The 18,684-nt window shown below is 34.3% G+C and overlaps 1 protein-coding gene across 4 annotated transcripts in view; it reads left to right on the forward strand.

Moving 5' to 3' along the window:
* Positions 1 to 18,684, forward strand: part of STXBP4 (syntaxin binding protein 4) — a 213,573-nt gene that overhangs the window by 109,550 nt on the left and 85,339 nt on the right. For 3 of the 4 annotated variants that reach the window (XM_082371880.1, XM_082371883.1, XM_082371881.1), the window contains 4 exons: positions 1,487 to 1,663; positions 7,861 to 7,977; positions 8,468 to 8,517; positions 10,076 to 10,209. In XM_082371880.1, coding sequence (XP_082228006.1) covers positions 1,487 to 1,663; positions 7,861 to 7,977; positions 8,468 to 8,517; positions 10,076 to 10,209 — 478 coding nt within the window. The remainder of the gene's footprint in view (positions 1 to 1,486; positions 1,664 to 7,860; positions 7,978 to 8,467; positions 8,518 to 10,075; positions 10,210 to 18,684) is intronic. The other variant, XM_082371882.1, reaches the window with a different exon arrangement.

Genomic DNA, 18,684 nt, shown 5'->3' on the forward strand with positions numbered 1-18,684 from the left:
GAAGATGCAAGGCACAATCCTGTCTCAGGACCTTTGCACAAATTGTTCTCTCTGCCCTGAAAGTTCCTCCTTGGGAAACTTTCATGGCTCCATCCTTCCTGCCGTTCTCTAATTAAATGTCTTCTCAATGAGATCTTCATTGATTATCCCTAATTTGCTGTCTATCTTCCCAAACTTTCAATAGATTGTAAATTCTGGGGGGCAAAAGGAGGACTTTTTGTCTATTTTGTTAGGTGCTCTGTCCTCAGTACCTGAAACAGAAACTGACACATAATAAATACTTAATAGTTATTGAATGTATGAATGAAAAATTGACCCTTAAAAATATGTCCTATAATAAAAATACTTCTAACCCTCCCTTAGGCTCAAACAAAAGCAAGTGTCCTATAATAGCTCCCAGAAAATTAAAATAGCCACAGTTGAATATTAGCCATGGCAATTGTAGCAGAAAGTTCCATTGCAGAGAAAAGAGATTTCTGCATCAAGTAAAGAAAAAGAAGCGGTTTACATTATAACAAGTGCCATATTAAATTATATTGGTGTCCTGGGGGACTGTTATTGACCCAGCACCACACATTTTTGAGAGAGCAAGTGGTTCTGCCCACACCGTCCTCTTCCTAAGGTAGAGAATGTAGCTATTATATAGTTTTGTTTTGTTTTTGTTTTTGTTTGTCATCTAGCGGTGGAATAAAATGGTGAAAAGAGCATTAATGTTGGAGTCAGGTAAACCTGGGTTTAAATTCTGGCACTAGTATGTGTCCTTGGATAGGATATGTAACCTCTCTGAGCCTCTGTTTGATTATGTATAAAATGGTTTTTAATAATGCCTTTCCCTCAGTGTTGTTCTAAATGTTAAATGGGAGAAGACGCATGAATTACCTGAGACGTAACATGTGGTTAATAAATGTATCGTGAACATTGCATCCCATAGAAATAGCTGTATATTTTGCTACTGAATTCTACCTTTTGGCTTAAATCAAAATGGAGAAGTAGCAGTTAGACTGATGTCTAGGAATAAGCTTTGGCTCCTGGGGCTTGGACCATGGAGAAGCCCTCAACACTATAAATCTCTCAGCAGTATCTGATGAAGCTGCAAGAGCCTTCCTAGAACATGAGCCTACCACCTGCTTGACTTTTGTAGAAGCCTACTCTTTTTATCTTTTGAGCTAATTCTTAGTCTTCTATTTTCCACTTTCAATTCTCTTTTGCTTGTCTTATTTTCAAAATTCTATGCTAGATGTGTGAAGTTGGAGATTCCATACTGAAAGTTTTCTAAGAAATCAAGAAGGGAAAAATAAGGTCAGGCAGCTACTCTGTATAATAAAATAAAGTGAATATTAATTTTCAAATTGAGATGTGAGAAACATATGTGTATTGATTCACTTTTAGAATTAGAACTTCCAGAAGGAGGAAAATATTTTGTTTAAACCACTGAATTGTTTTTACATGTTTTTTTTTCAATGACATTATTTTTTGAAATCTTTAGGAAGCCAAAGCTGTGGTCGAAGAAACAAGAGCCCTGCGAAGTCGGCTTCATCTTGCCGAAGCTGCACAGAGACAGGCACACGGAATGGAAATGGATTATGAAGAAGTGATCCGTCTGTTAGAGGCCGAGATTACAGAGCTGAAGGCTCAGCTTGCTGATTATTCTGACCAAAATAAAGTAAGCAAAACAGTTCTCTCTTCTAGTTACCATGGTTTCCTTGCCGTTGTCATGTATCCTGTTTTCATTTTCTTTTCATCTGCACTTCTAAACTAGGTCAGTGTTTGTCTTCTATAATTCAGTGATAGGATGATGTGTTATGATGGGGGTAATGTGAAGGTTATGAGCCTCCGTTTATCCAGATAGCTTTGGGATGGAAAAGTATGTGCCCAAATTTATTCGGGTCATCGGTCAACATTGTACAGCTCAGGCACTACGTCCTGGAACTATTTAACATTTAATTGATTACATTGGTTTCCTCCTTTTTCCTAAACTTGCTAATTTGTCCTGTGGGGATGGGAGGAGGAGAGTCTAGGGATGGGGTTTGCTCTTTGATTAGAGCACTCAAGGAAGTGTGAAAGTTAAAGAATTTTTTGCCCAAGGCCCAAGATAATTAATAGAAAGAAACTTGAGTTTGAATTTAGCAGACTCCAATTTCAATAGCGAAATACTGAATGCTTTTCAGAAGGCAATGGGAACTTTTTTTAATGTGAATTTTTTCATTATGTGATTTTTTTAAACATACTGTATTCATTGAATGGTCTTCAAAAACTGTAACAGACATTTTTATTTCACTGAAGTAAGGTAGAAAATTAAATAAATTGAAATAGATATTTTATAACTTCATAAAGTTCATTTATAACCATAGTAAGTGTTTATATCTCTCTAATACAGTCATCTTTCAAGAGAACATGAAACAAATTTGAAAAATTTATGTGTATTTATTTAAACATAAAAGAGTTAAATACTTTAAATATACCAAGTAGAAATGAAACCAGTTTTAGAAAAGCAAAATACAGAAGAAAATCTGAAATTTTCTTTGGTTAGCTCTTAAGAATCACTAATATATTTCTCACATCTGTCCATTTAAACCAATTCCAAAAGAAGGTTGACATTCCTGTCACCCTTTGATAATACCACAAGGCCAAGGGGAAAACATTACTTGAGACAGCAGAAATACTTAGGAATATTACATGTATTTATTATTCTTGACCCAGTGTTTACATTCTGAAATCAGAGATATGTGCTTATTTCATGTGAGTAACTTTAACATGATTCTGAAAATATTTTGGGAATTTTCAAAATACTAAAAGTACTTTTTTTTTAATAATAACTTGATTTACTTTTGGAGGGATAATCAAGTCTTTAAAAATACTTTCTTTTTAAATAATATAACACTCAAGGAGTTCACATGAATTTATTCTTTCTTTTTAAAGCATAAGTTATTTGCTATTCTTTCTTCCAGCTCCTAGCTGAGAAACATTTTTGTCCTAAGTCGTGTAGTAATATAATTAATTCAGTTCTTCTCTTTTTTAGCATAATGGTGCCTCATGCCATTCCTCTTAACAAAATCCTAAACTAAACCATTAACCTGTCTCTGAAAATAATCTTCTTTTTTTCCAAAGAGGAGATGTTATACATGAGCATCTTAACATTTTCCAAACCCAATACCAGTGGAGAAGTAGAAGGAAATTTTTTTTTTAATTGTTTGAGATTGCTTGAAGAGACACTGACCAAGATATGACAGGATTCAGATACAAATATTCATTTTTAAGGCAGATTATTTTTGTAACAATATTATTTTTCTTACACGTTTTCCCTTATATTATGTCTATATATACTTATTTCCCTTTTTTTTTCACCTTCAGCTTAAGAAATAAAACTTTACCAGTACCTTCAAAGACCCACAATATCCCTTTCCAATTGCATCCCCCTCCCTTGCCCTCATAGGTAAACAAACCACTTTCCTGGATTTAGTGTTAAACATTTTCTAGATAATTTTACTACCTATGTATATATCCCTTAACAATATGTTGTTTAATTTTGCCTGTTTGTCAACTTTATGTAAATAGAAATATACTACTTTTATTGTTCCAACTTGGTTTTTCACTCAAAATTTTGTTTTTGTGATTCATCTATTTGAAGTTTATAGCTAGTTCATATCTTTTCATTGCTTTTTTGTACTCCATTGAGTGGATATACTACAATATATTTGTCCATTCTGTATTTGATGGACAGTCCAATTGTTTCAGTTTTCTTCTATTATGAACGATGTTGCTGAAAACAGTTTTGTACATATATCCTGCTCCACATGTGTAACAGTTCTCTTGGGTTCATATCTTGGAGTGGAATTGCTAGGTTGAATGATGATTGTATGATCAACTTTACTAATTACAATTAGGCAATGCCTAATTGTGTTTGAAAGTGTTTGAACCAATTTTACTCCCAACAGTAATGAATGAGAATTACCGTTTACCCCAAATCCTTGCTGATGCTTGCTTTCTTTTACTTTTAATTTTTATCAAACTGTTAGGTGTGATAAGTGTATCTCATTGTGGTTTAATTTGAATTTCTCTAATGATTTTGAGCTACTGATATGCTGGGACCAGCTGGTACTGGTTTATGAGAGCTGACTGTGCACATTTCTTCTTAACTGCATGTTCAAGGACATCAGGTTGTTAGCTTGAAATCAGCCATGGTGGGGTTATTTACACCCCCAAATGCAATAAACCAGGGCTTTGCCCCTTGTCCCAGATAGTCAGTTGAGCTACTATTTATGCATTTATTAGGGATTTGTGTTTCTATGTGAAATGCTTCTTCATATCTTTTAACCATTTTTCCATTGGGTTATTTGTCTTTTTTATATTCATATGTAGTGATTGTTTGTATGTTCTGGTTACTAACCTATCTTATATTTTATGTTGTAAAAATCCTCTCTGGAATTTATAGCTTACCTTTTCAGCCTCTGGTGAAATGAACAGGTGTTATTTTCAAGTAATCAAACTTTTCAGTCTTTTCTCTCATGTGTCTTTCCAGAAGTCCTTCCATTCCCAAAGATATTTTTATATTTGTCTCTAAAAGTTTTAAAACTTTGATCCTTCTGTAATGGTTTTATGTCATTGTATAAGGTGGGGATTCATTTCATTCTTTCTTTTTTATTCTAAGTGAATGACCAACTATCCCAGCACCGCTCATTCAAAAGTCTCTTTTACTCTAAATCTTGATCCGATCAACCTGTCTAGTTCTTTTTCTTTAAAAGTGTGTTGGCTACAAAACCCTTTGATCTTTTATATGTATTTTAGACTCAGATTATAAATTCCATCAAAAGAAATTAATATGATTGCCATTTTTACTGAAAATGCATTAAATATATAATTTGGGGGAAATTTACATATTTATGATTGTGTCTTGATTCATAAACATCACTGAGGAACAGAAAGGTTAATTGCATGTGGCCAGAGAATCTAGTCTATAGATAACTCCAAAATTCATTGATCGTTGCTTCATGGCTTACTGTATGACCAATATATACAAATATTCAAAGAGAGCTTGAAAAGAATTCTGCAATCATTTGATGTGTTGTTTTATATAGTCCACCAGATCAGGATCATTAATTGTGGGGTTCAGTTCTTCTCTAGTCATATTAATTTCTTTGTCAGGGAGTAGGTTAAAATTTCCCTTGTGATTACTTTTTAAAATTTTCTGTATATATTTGAAGTAATGTTTTTAATTGCATACAAGCTTAGAATTATGTTATCATCCTTTTACGAAAATGTTGTGACTCTTCAATCTTCTTTCCCCCTTAATGCTTATTTTTGATTGATATTAAAATAGTTATACCAACTTTCTTTTGGTATTTACCTATGTATTTTTTCCATCCTTTTACTTTCAACTTTTCAGTGTCCTTATATTTTCATTGTGTCTATGATAAACAACTGGTAGTTGGATTTTTTTCCCCATTTTACTGATTTTTGACCTTTAATTGGAAAGGTCTTTCCATTTACATTCTTATTCGCAAATGCACTTGGCTTCATTTCTACCCTTTTATTTTGTGCATTTTATTTGTCCCATGTTTTCTAGTTGTTTGTCATTTCTTGCCTCCCTTTTTTTTTTCTTTTTTGGATTGGGTCAGACTTCTCCTGTGTTCCCCTACTCCCATTTCATTTATTTTACTCTGCTAGTTTAGAAGTTAGACACTCGGTTTCTAATTTTTAAAGATTATATTAGAAATGTTAACATTCTATTTTAACTTAAATTATAAAACTAATCACTGGCTTTCCACTTCTTCTAAATATTGTAAGGACTTTAAAACATAAATCCAATCATCTGTTTCTGCTTAATTTCTATTAACTAAGTATTTTAGTTCTTTCTTGACTTTTAACATCATAAATTAGATACTATTACAGTTTATTTTGTGCAGTCAACCTTCATTTAGATAGACCTCCATGTTTATCATTTTCTTTGTTCAACATTCTTCCTTGCATTTCAGACATCCTTGCTAGAATTACTCTCTTTTTTCCTGAAGTACATCTTTTAGAAATAGTGAGGATCTATTGGTAATAAACTCTATTTTTGTTTGTCTGGAAACATCATTTTTGACTCTTGTTCTTGAAATATATTTTTGCTACATTTAGATTGTTAAGTTGGCACTGAATTTCTTTCAGTGTTTTTATTCCATGGTTGTGATATCAGATGTCAGTCTGTCATTTGTTTGCTATCTGTTGTTTCTTTATAGATGATTTTCTCTTTATCTTTAGTGTTCAGCAGTTTGACTATGATCAGTCATGTGTTCACTTATTTTTATTTATATTGCTTGAAATTCATGGAATGAGGTTCCTGATCTGAGGAAAAGTGTCTTTCGCCATTTCTGAAAAACCCTAAGCTTTTATCCTGACCTATTCCTCTTTCATTATTTCTAGTCTGTCTTATGTAATTCAGATTGGATGTATGCTAGATCTTCTTCTGGTTATTTTGTCTCTTCATATTTTCCATTTTTATTTTTATGCTCTATTATGACAAGTTTCTTTACCTCTGTCTTCCAGTTCACCCATTCTCTTTTCATCTGTATCTAATTGGATAGTAAATGCATAAATTGAGTTTCTAATTATTACTGCATTTTTATTTTTTATTTTTATTTTTTTAAACATCTTTATTGGAGTATAATTGCTTTACATTGTTGTGTTAGTTGCTGCTGTATAACAAAGTGAATCAGCTATACGTATACGTATATCCCCATATCCCCTCCCTCCTGCGTCTCCCTCCCACCCTCCCTGTATTTTTACTTTTTGTATCGATTTTTTTGTGTCATCTGGATCTATTTTGATAGTTTCTTGTTTCTTTATTATGCTTTAAATTCTTAATTTTTAAAACATATTAAACATAACTTTATATTCTGTATCTGATCACTTCAGTAGCTGCTATCTCTATAGGTTTGATCCTATAATTTGTTTCCTTCAGCTGACTTTTCATACATAGTAGCTTATTTGCTGAGATCACGTTCTTTTGATACATTAAATGTAGGCATTCTTTGATGTCTGAGTTTATCAAATAACCCACTAGAGAAATTTCTTGTTTGCTTTTACCAGCCAGGGACCAATTTAAACTAAGTTTTCAGCTTATGAATGTACAGGCCACACAGGTAGTATAAATTCTGACCTGGAACCTGCATGAGTTGGGGGACTGTGGTTGGCAATTATTCAGGGGACACTTTTTTAACCATTCACCAGAGGCAAAAATCAAAAGGTTTGTTTCTCCCTAATTCACCCACTAAAGTTCTCCTGTTTGCCATTTGTGCCTGATGAAACCCCAAACTATAGGCCTCCAAGGATCAGCAAATACCCTGAGATCAAATTGTGCTACAGTGTACTCTAACTTCAGTGGTTTCACTCAGCATTGCTATTGCTTATCTTCATGAAATTCCTTCACTTTTCCTGGAATTATTTTACTTCCCCATCAGCTCAGCTTTACATTAGGTCATATTATATTAAATATGTATATATATCTTCAGCATGTTGGATTGTGCCACACTAATAGGGGTTTCCATCAGCATCTGGTAACCATGTTGTCAAGAAACACCATAAACTAATTAAAATGTATTTTAATATAAGAATATAATATAAACTAATTAAAATGTATTTTATATTTTAATATAAAGTTATTTGTAGCTTATCTTAAAAAGTTTGCAGCATTCCGTGCAGTTTAACTTTTAAAAATATGCAATTAGTTAAGTACCCCCCAAAACCAGAAGATATGTACAATAAGAGAGAAAATAAATGATATAGTAATGTTGGATATTAGTTAATAAAAAATGAAAATAACAGCCACTAGTATAAAATTGAAGAAATGTATAATATGTTCCTTTTGCTATCTCTGTCCAGGAAAGTGTTCAGGAGTTAAGAAAGCGAATCACAGTACTTGACTGCCAATTGCGAAAATCAGAAATGGCTCGAAAAACTTTTGAGGCATCCACTGAAAAGCTTCTTCATTTTGTAGAGGTAAATTTTCCTGTTACATCACTTTATGTCCATTTTTAAGAAATGTATAGACAACTGACATACAGGTAAATGTCAAGGTGTTTGATGGCTAGTGAAACATTCTCTGGCCTCAAAACAGCAATGGTGACTTACAGTCAGATTTTAAATTGCTTAGATAATGAAAAGACCAGCTAACATTACAGATTAAGAGAAATAATTGAGACAGGGTAATATGATCCCAAATATATACTATGTTTTAATGAACACTTTCTTAACTTTTGATACTATGTAAACATTAGTTGATAACTACCCTATAAAGAAATGTTTCTCTGTGTATTATAATGCTGAGTAGAATTGTATGTTAATGTAATTGATTTTTTTCCCTATATAAAAGAAATACCTTTTTAATCGTATGGGTGGAGGGGGTTATAAATATTATTTAAGCAAGAAAAAACATTTTAAAAAGCTATCAAAGTTACATTATCACCTTCACTCTCTTGTTTGTCTCTAGGCTATTCAAGAAGTGTTTTGTGATAATTCTCTTCCTTTGTCAAATTTAAGGTAAGAAAATTTAAGTGCTTTCTGCAGAGTATGTCCACTGATTACATTCTTCATCTGGTACTTGTGCTAAACTACTAAAATCTCTTAAAGTCTTAAGATAGTCAAAGCAATTTTTTCCTTTTATAAAGACTGCCACTAGCAATGTTGTTCTACTTCTAGCAACGTATGCTTGCAGAAACATAGGAAAACTCCACCCTTTTCTGTGAAAACAGCAGTTCAATAAATGAAGGTGATTCATTATATTTTAAGTTTCCACATAGCATTTTTGAATTTAGAAAAATATGGTAGTACATGGTAGTACATATGGTAGTACAGCTTTAAACTCATTTTAATGTAATACTTTATTTCTTCAGGTGAAATCTGATGTTTTTATTGTTATCTATGCTGCTTATGATGTAAAATAATTATGTGAATACCATGATGATTATTTTCAGTACGATGTTAAAATACTCAGCAGTCAGATTCCGCTTGTATGGGTTAGACATGTCCCAAACTCCCACCACCCAAGGTTTCATTGTGACCTTGAATAATAATTCAAAAGCTTTGGTATTAAAAATGACTATTTAAAAGCCAGAGCCTGCCCTTGCAGGTTCACAGGACAAAGGTAACTTTAAAAAGCAACATTAATATATGTAACTGAATCACTTTGCTGTACACCTGAAAGTAACACAACATTGTAAATCAACTATACATCAATTTTTTTTAAGAAAAAGCAACATTAAGCAACTTTTTCCTACATCTTGGAAAGTTAAACACTAGTAAAATTCGTCTCAGTCTTTTTAATACACTATATCATCTGTAGTGGATATTGGCCTTGGTATTCTACACGGAATAAAGGCTCTGTATTTGAATTTGAGAATTGATGCTTTAGTTTCTCCTTGTGAATTAATACTATCATGCTTAGGAAGATGGATTATAAGTAATGATGGCTTTGTCATCAGTTTAAAATTGTCTCTTTTCAAGTAAAAGTTTCAGCATAATGGTAAAAGTAAAACCTTGCATTTTAATTGTATCAGAATGCATTCATTTCAGGTGACATTTGCATTTTTTAAAAGTGGTATAAATGCTCTAGGCTTTTTTAGCTTTAGGGATAACAAATGGAAGAGTTTAAGAGAGAATTTCAGGAGCAAATATACATATTGAACTCATATTTAATATTACTAGAAGTAGTAGTAAATGTCTCTTTAACAAATTTATGTTTAAGTGCTTAATTTAAGTGTTTACAAAACTAAATAAAAGGCCACATCATGTTAGCATAACACAAGCACTCACAAAATAAACCAAACAAATGATTTAGGAGGGAGCTATCCTTCTATCCCTTCCTCCTTATGTATAAGGTAAACCTAATTTTTAAAATATGCCTATTTATTATATAATAAAGAATTGAAAACAGAAATATTATTTTGTGGGAATTATTTCGATTATGGCTATAAGAATACAATGTTCCCAGAAATCAAAAATTTTTGTACAATTTCATAACTAATAAGAATTCAGATTTAGCAAAGATAGATATTATTCATTGTGTAATAAGTTTAGCTTTATTTTATTGTCCCCATAGTGAAAGAAGAGCTATGTTAGCTTCCCAGACGTCCCTCACACCACTGGGAAGGAGTGGACGTAACATCCCAGCAACGCTGGCACTTGAATCTAAGGAACTTGTTAAATCTGTCCGTGCCATACTTGATATGGATTGTAAGTTTTCTGCATTTTTTTCACGCTTTTAAAAATAACTTATTTAGCAAAACAAAAGAAGAAAATTTCAAGTTTGATAGTTTAATCTTGTTAAATGCATTGGTTTGCCTACAGTAAAATTGATAGCTTATCGATAAAAATCTTAATGCAACCAATTGTAGGGGGAGAATACTTGCTTTATTTAAAGTGCTCAAAATGGCTTCCAACAGAAGATAGCTGATTGAGACTTTTTTTTTAACCTCTACGTCCATCTAAAGTCTCTTTGAAATGGAAGAATAAATATAAAAATAAATCCACAACAGCACTGGAAACCTAGAAGGTTGGAATCAATATTGAGGAAATTTTTAATAATATACAACAGATGGAATAAGATTGAAGATACAGCCCAGCTGTGCAAAAGACCCCAGAACACAATAAAGGTGAAAGACAGTGAGTTAAGTAGAACCATGAAAAACCCTCAAGATCACAAGCAGGGAAAACTAGGAACAAACCCTGGGGCAGTCAGCAGGGTAACTAATTAAAGGGCTGTAGAACAGCTGAACCAGTTCCCTACTCTTCAGAGCTGAGAGAATACCTCTGTCAAGGGACTGCATGATCTGTCACTGGACACCCCCAGAGTCAGCGGTGCTCTCAGTAACCTCCAACATCCCAACTGACAGGGAGATCCTTGGGGAAAGCTTAACTGATTAGATATTTCCATCCTTCCCTCTTCCTATCTCCAGGTACTTTTTTCCCAACATGTATTTGGACTTCCTTTTTGTTTGTGTTCTGTCTCTTCTCTTGGAGTCAGTGTGTCTGCTGGTTGTCTTTGTGCTAGCATCTAACGGTCCATTATTCCTCTAATCTGCACTCTTAATCTCCATGCTGGGGACCAGATTTTATATGTATATATATAGAGAGAGAGAGAGAGAGAAATAAAAGTCCGTGTTAATATACTAAAAATTCACAAAAAATTTATAAAAGAAAAAAAAATCTATGTTAATCAAGTATCAAACTAGTAAATTTTGAGTAAAGTCCTGGGTAGTAGATGACTTGACTAGGTAATAGGGGCAATGTTCAAGACCCTTCCTTCAAGGTAACCTTTGACTTTAAAACAATACTATAGAGGATTGGAATCCATGCCTCTAATAGTATCTGCTCAATTTCTGCAATGAGTATTTTTTTGTAATTTTGTATGACCTATTACATTTTTTAAAATCAAATTATATTTTAGAAACCCTATAAAAACTCTTTTTATAAAGAAAATCTGTATTTTTTAGGAGGGATGAAAATAGCCACTACTAATGTATTATGTGTAAGATCAGAATTTTATATATCAGACATTTTTAAGCTAGGGTGGGTACAGTGGAGGAAAACACCTGCACAGACATAGCCCAGTGGACATTGTAATCATTAATTTTAATTACCTTGCTAGCATTAACCTTTATATTTGTCAAACATGATTATTCAAAGAAAATTTTTGAAGTTCAGCAGAACTTCTTTGGAAGAAAAGTGGAAAATTACATCTTCACTTTTTATCTGTTATAAGATTATACCCACTCCGCTGCTTAAAACTAGCAAATTGTTTCTATGTTGTCTTCCTATTTAGAAATACAATTGCTAATGTTTGCATATTTCCCAGCACTTTTGTAATTATATGTGACATATCTTTTTCAGTGTGATAATTCAGATAAACTCAGCTCATTTTTCTTTCTCTTTAAGCAGTAGCTTTTTCTATCTGTAATGAAAAGGAGAAAATTGCTATCATGTGGTAGATAATTCAGCCACAGCCTCCACCTCATTTCCTTTGCCATGGCTCTCTGATTATTTCAAGTTTCAATTTGAAATTTTCATTTGGGTAATTGCCTCCACTTTCTTGTTAATTTAAGTATACTCCAGGATGTTATACTATGGAATTTCCTCAGAAATGAAATTAAGATTTCTTAGGTCTTATAGATTAAAACCAGTCACTAAGGAATATCTAGAGGACAATTCGGAACCATTTTTGGATCATGGACTCCATTGAAATCCGGTGAAAGTCCTCTTCCCAGAAATATGCAATTAAGCACATTTTTTTCATGCATTTTCAGAGTGTTTATGAACCCCGACTTAAGAACCCCTGATGTAAAATTACAGGGGACACGAATGCTTTCTACAGCATTGCAAACATGGCCATCCATCTCTCACAAGAATACCTCTAGCAGTGGAGAAGTATATGAATCACTAGGCAGCCAAGAGTCAAGCAGCACTTTGAATCCACGTAAACAATGTGCCTCAGAATCTCTGATGTTCCCTAGAGGTACCCCAGGGAGCACCTCAATTGGTCATCCAACTTCATTAGGCAAATTACTTAACCTCTGGGCCTGTTTCCTCATATAAAAGGTAGAGATTATAATATCTGAAGTGGCAGGATTGGAGGATTAAATGAGATACATGTAAAGTACCTGAAAGTATAAGATGTTCTATAAATGGCTGTTACTGCTGCTGGTACCACATTACTATTTATAGTAATTAATATAAAGAATACTTTTTCTCTATGGTAAGTATTATATAATTATTTTCTAAAGTTTGTTTAACTTCGATACATTTGAAAATGTCATAGCTGAGAGCTTTTCTTAATATATAATATTTAATGCTATTATTGATTTTGAGTTAGAACGTAATCATCACAGGAAACTGCGGTTAAATGTATGAACCAGCAGCTTATCTTTCAGTTGTTTATTGCTAACTGTAAGGAAACTTAGATCTGCTCTGTTACATTACTTTCAGTGAAACAGTATGTAGACATAATAGGCATTTTCAATCAGTACTGGGACCTCTGGAGGCCCTTATATTGATCTCCATCAATATTTACATGGTCAGTATTGTAATGCTTTAGTGTCATCTTTATTTGAAATAAGTACATGTTTTAAAGTGTAATCTTCATTTGATTGACATCTAGATTAACAAAATTCTGTAATGAAAGCAGGAAGAGGCAGTTCTATTTTTAAAAAATGCATATTAAGACAATATCTGAAAAAAAAAAATAAACAATATCTGGCTGGATATCCAATAGGAGGTTTTTTATAAAAAGAGAACTTATTGACTCCCTGGTAAATCAGCAGAGTAAACACAGGCTTCTACCTTCCTTCCCATGGAAATGATCAATGGAATATAAAAATAGGGGGGAAGTCTTCAAAAGCACTAGCAGTTACAGGCAAATCCCCAAAACTTTTCTACATAGGGCAGGTAGGACCACATAGAAGAGAAGCATGAAGGTCCTCTGCTAAACAACAATAGCAATTATGGGAATAACTGGAGGGAACCCCGGCAGGAGGGAACCCCTTCCTGCATTCTAATTTGAAGGGGTAATGAATAAAGTCAAAGACTGGCTAGGGGGTAGATGGACTCTTTTTACTCTATTATTTTGGAGAATCAGTGTCATTTGTTGAAATCCTCAGGGTCCACGCAGTTTCTGTGTCAAGCAGAAGGCCATCTGGGGCTTGGTCCTTCAGGCAGCCTAGACACACTTTAGACCTGACACACACTGGGACATACAAGAAATGTATGTAAAGAAATAAATGTAAAGGGAACCTGGCACAGCAGCTTCTGCACCACAGGCCACATTGCTCTGCACAGCCGCCTCTGGTCCTGGCTCATGACTCACTCCCCTCAGACTGCTGCACTGTCCTTATACTTGCAATGCAAGTGCACATGGGCCAGCCTCCAGCCTGAGCTTTAGAGCATACCTTCAACAACAACTTGGTTGAGTGTCAGGGCAGCCAGGGATCCACATATTCTTGCAAAGGTCAAAAACCAATACTGAGTAGAGAGCTCTCTACATTCAAGGCTTGTATAAAGAGAAACATACAACACACACACACAGTTCATTCAAGCTCTTATAAACAAATATATATATATATGTATACATAGAAATATATGATTATGAAAAAGTCCACTTTCAAGAAAATAGGAGGTAGCTGTCAAGATTCAGAATAGACTTCAGGATCAAGATGGTAGGGTGATCTCATGCCATTCTGTTCCTATACTTAGAAATGACGTTTAAAGTTGTGTGTGTGTGTTCAAAAGATAAAAACCGAGAAAGGAACGCCTCCCTGCACCAGAAACAGAGGGTAAAAGTATAATAATAACCGGCGTCTTCAGCTTCTGAGATACACAGGATTGACATGAGCAGCTGGAGCAAAGGTTCAAACACCCATGAGGGCCCAAATGATGCCAGAGCAAAGGACGCAAGGAGCAGGAACCTTCCAGCATAAAATACACTTTCTTTTCTCAACTTACTCATATATAAGGCATTAAAAAAAAAAAATCCCTTCAGTTTAGGAGCCATCTGGGCCTGCCGCCAATTAAATTTGAAAGTAAGGATTCTCATCCGCTACAGGTGGGAATATAACTTGACACAACATTCTTGGGAATCAGTTTTGCAGTATATATCAAGAGCTTTTAAAAAGTCTATTTGAAAAGTTTTTTTGAAAGTTAAAAGAAAATTTTAATGGTCATATATTTTAACCTGATAATCCCACCTGTTAGTATTTTTGCAAAGAGAATAATCAGTGATGTGCTTAAAAATGTATATACAAGTATTTTCATTGTGGCATTTCTTTCTTTTTTTTAATTTTTTTATTTATCTATTTATGGCTGTGTTGGGTCTTTCGTTTCTGTGCAAAGGCTTTCTCTAGTTGTGGCTAGCGGGGGCCACTCTTCATCGCGGTGCGCGGTCCTTTCACTGTCGCAGCCTCTCTTGTTGCGGAGCACAGGCTCCAGACGCGCAGGCTCAGTAATTGTGGCTCACGGGCCCAGCTGCTCCGTGGCATGTGGGATCTTCCCAGACCAGGGCTCGAACCCGTGTCCCCTGCATTGGCAGGCAGATTCTCAACCACTGCGCCACCAGGGAAGCCCCATGTGGCATTTCTTATAAAAGCAGAAGTATGGATGTTCAACTGTTACATATTGGTTGAATAATTATATAGCTTTTACTCAACCCATTGAAAATAAGGATGAACTTTTCCCCTACCAAGCAACAACCATCCGATTACACATATTTGTCTATGTAAGACTCCTGTCTCAATTTAGATATTCCTGTCTGCAATTAGCAATATTTTAACTTTTAAAATTAGAATGTCAGTAATAGCTGCTTTTTGTCTTTACATTCTGATGGTAATTAGAAGTTATTTAGGCAGATGGGAAAAGACTCTTTGAGAAAAAGGGGAAATGCAGTACTGCAATATTTAAAGGCCTTCACAATTTTTCTTTTGGATCCAAAGCTCACACTTGATATAGCATCTTCTCATTGTACTTATTCGAGGTCTCAGACTCTCATCTTTGCTTTCCTTATTTCCTTCAAAGCATATTTTTATTAACCAACATGAATTTATCAAAGGAAAAGCCTTGTATATATATATATATACCATGTGTATACGTGTGTATAGCCATGTGTGTATATATATATATATCTTTGAAAGTCAGCTATACTATTTAGAATGGGCATTATGGTATTTACTTCCCATAAAGTGATCATATTATTTATATATCTTTCTTCTCCTAGAATTGGGGAAAATGTTTCACGCATAGGGAATAGGTTATGTGATCTGATGCCATTTGAGAGACAGTTTCACCTGTTTTTTAAGACAGACCTATTCTCTAGCGACTTGGTTATTCAGAGCCAGATAATAACCACTGTAAATATTTCTGGTGTCTTACCATTCAAGGAAAATGGCAAACTCACATATTCTCTTATATTGTTGCAAATTGAAAGTAGGTTACTGATATAATGTTCCATTAAGAAAATATATCAAATTTAATCTTGGGTGGTTTCTGGAAAATAAACTATACTTGAGTTATTCAATTTTGTTTTAAGTGGGCAAATTATTACTAGCCTCAAGCAAAATAAGTAATTTCTTTCCTGGTACAATTTTATTTCCAAAAACAAAAGTGAGGGAAAAATATATCACTTAAGAAAAGGTAATCATTTAGATTCACTTAGATTCATTACTTCGTTCTTTCATGAATTATTTATTGAGTATCTACAATGCACCAGACCCTGACATAGACCCTTTGATAACAGCATAAACAAAATCCTTGCTATCAAGCTGCTTAAGTAAATTGTAAGGGCAGAGATGGACAAACAAGTTAGCAAATAAGTACATGACAATTCCAGACAGTGATGACTGTTAGGCATATAATAAGCCAGATGATGTGTAAGGGAATGTGAGTCAGTGGGGATGCTACTCCTCCTTTTTTGAAGAGGTGTCATTTGAACCAAGATCCAGCCAGGAGGAAACCTATATGGAAAGAGTTTTTTAGGCCAACTATAAAAGCCTTGAGATAGGGGCAATCTTGACATATTTGAGGGACAGAAAAAAAGCCTGGGTATCTGATACATATGAGCAAGCAGGAGAGTAGCAGGAGGTAAGGGTGGAGATTTAGAAAGGAGCCAGGTCATATAGGGCTTTGAACACCATAGGAAGGAGTTAGGATTGTATTTTGAGTATTATAGAAGCCATTAATGGTTTTAAGCAGAAGGAATAACATGATCGATCTGGTCTACATTTTAAAAGATCATTCAGGCAGTTTTTTGAAACTGGACTGTAAGAGTAGCCAAGAGTGAAGAAAGCAGGAAGACTAGTTGGCTATTACATGATTTACATAGGAGATGGTAGTAGCATGGGCTAGGTTTGGAGTAGCAAGGAACAAATGTTCATTTTTAAAAAGAGAAGTTGGGGCTTCCCTGGTGGCGCAGTGGTTGAGAATCTGCCTGCCAATGCAGGGGACGCGGGTTCGAGCCCTGGTCTGGAAAGATCCCACATGCCGCGGAGCAACTCGGCCCGTGAGCCACAATTACTGAGCTTGCGTGTCTGGAGCCTGTGCTCCGCAACAAGAGAGGCTGCGACAGTGAAAGGACCGCGCACCGTGACGAAGAGTGGCCCCTGCTTGCCACAACTAGAGAAAGCCCTCGCACAGAAACAAAGACCCAACACAGCCATATATACATACATACATACATACATACATGAAAAGAATGTAAGCAGACAAGAATAGCATTAAAAAAATAAAAAATTTAAAAAATTAAAAAAAAAAAAGAGAAGTTGGTCAGCATGTATAATTTTTTGGAACACTTGAAATTCAGTATTAATGTTTAAATTTGATAATCATTGCATATCGGGTCAATGAGTAACCAAAAGTCCACAGCACAAAGCAATTGCCTGTCATCATCTTGGATCTTAGACTACCTCATGTTTCCCTACTGCTCCTTCTGCACATTAATTAAGTGTTGGGTATTTGCCTTTTTCATTAAACAAGTTACTGATAATTGAAGTGTTGAAATGATTTAATAATACCAAATCTGTAGTAACCATCTGCTATTCTCTATTGGTACATAGGAAGCAAACATAATACAGTTTGTCAGTCATAAAAATCAGGAAGCCACCATGTTTCCAGTATTTAGTATACACAAACAGATATCCAGGGTGAGTCAATCCCAGAGCTATCACATCGTATGCGTTTTCATAGAAGATCATTTACAGGACAGTATTTCAGATATATACTTTAATCACATATACTACCAGCAGCCATAAGGTATGAAGGCATGGCTAGACAAGCAAGACCTAATTTCTCACACAAAGCAGGAATATAGTTGTCAAGGGGATTGCAGAATGCACAATATCTAGGATTTAATTAAGTAAAAGGCTGTATACCTTAGTACTAACATGGTGAACAGACTATAACATAAAATGATTTCCAACACAAAAGCAGAAAAAATACAAGGAATGCTTCAGAAATTACAGAAGGCATAGATGGTAAAATGTAGTGAATTAGCTCTTCCAAAAAATGAAACTAATTCCTTGCACAGTTAGAAACCTCTATAATAATAGGATGTCTAAAGTATAGTTCATGTTTCTATCCTATAACTGGACAAGCAAAATGTAAATGGTGACAGAAAGAAATATTTTCCGTCACGGCCTGAAAATGTCCTCATTCAAACTGAATGCATTCTTTTAGGTTAATGGAATAGGTGTTCTCCAGAGTTCATATGAGGACAAAGTATTAACTCATCTCAGGAAAGACAGCAGCAGTAGCAGTTTTGTACAGCTACCGCTTTAATGATTATTTAATATGATAAAATAGTTCAATTTAGATCCAGAAGTTCCTGCCTTCAACAACAGAATATTAATATTACTATTACAGATAATATATTTTAAAATAATAATACCAAAGATATAGATTTTTTAAATTTTATGAGTTTTACAGTTTAAAAGTACCATTTTACATCAATATGTTCTCACACAACCCTGTGAGATAGGCATTATTATGTCTAATTTAAAAGATTTGAAAAGATTAAGGCTCAGAGAACTTAATTTACTTAAGTCACATGCTTGGAAAGGACAATGCCAGGACACTAACCTAGGCCTTCTAATAGTAGGTCCTATAAGTCTCACAGGGGTATAGTTAAGTCATTATATCACAATTAATTGGCAGAATTTTTTTTTCCTTGGGAAC

This window comes from Balaenoptera borealis, assembly GCF_965194805.1.
Source record: "Balaenoptera borealis genome assembly, chromosome: 20".
Taxonomy (NCBI): Eukaryota; Metazoa; Chordata; class Mammalia; order Artiodactyla; family Balaenopteridae; genus Balaenoptera; species Balaenoptera borealis.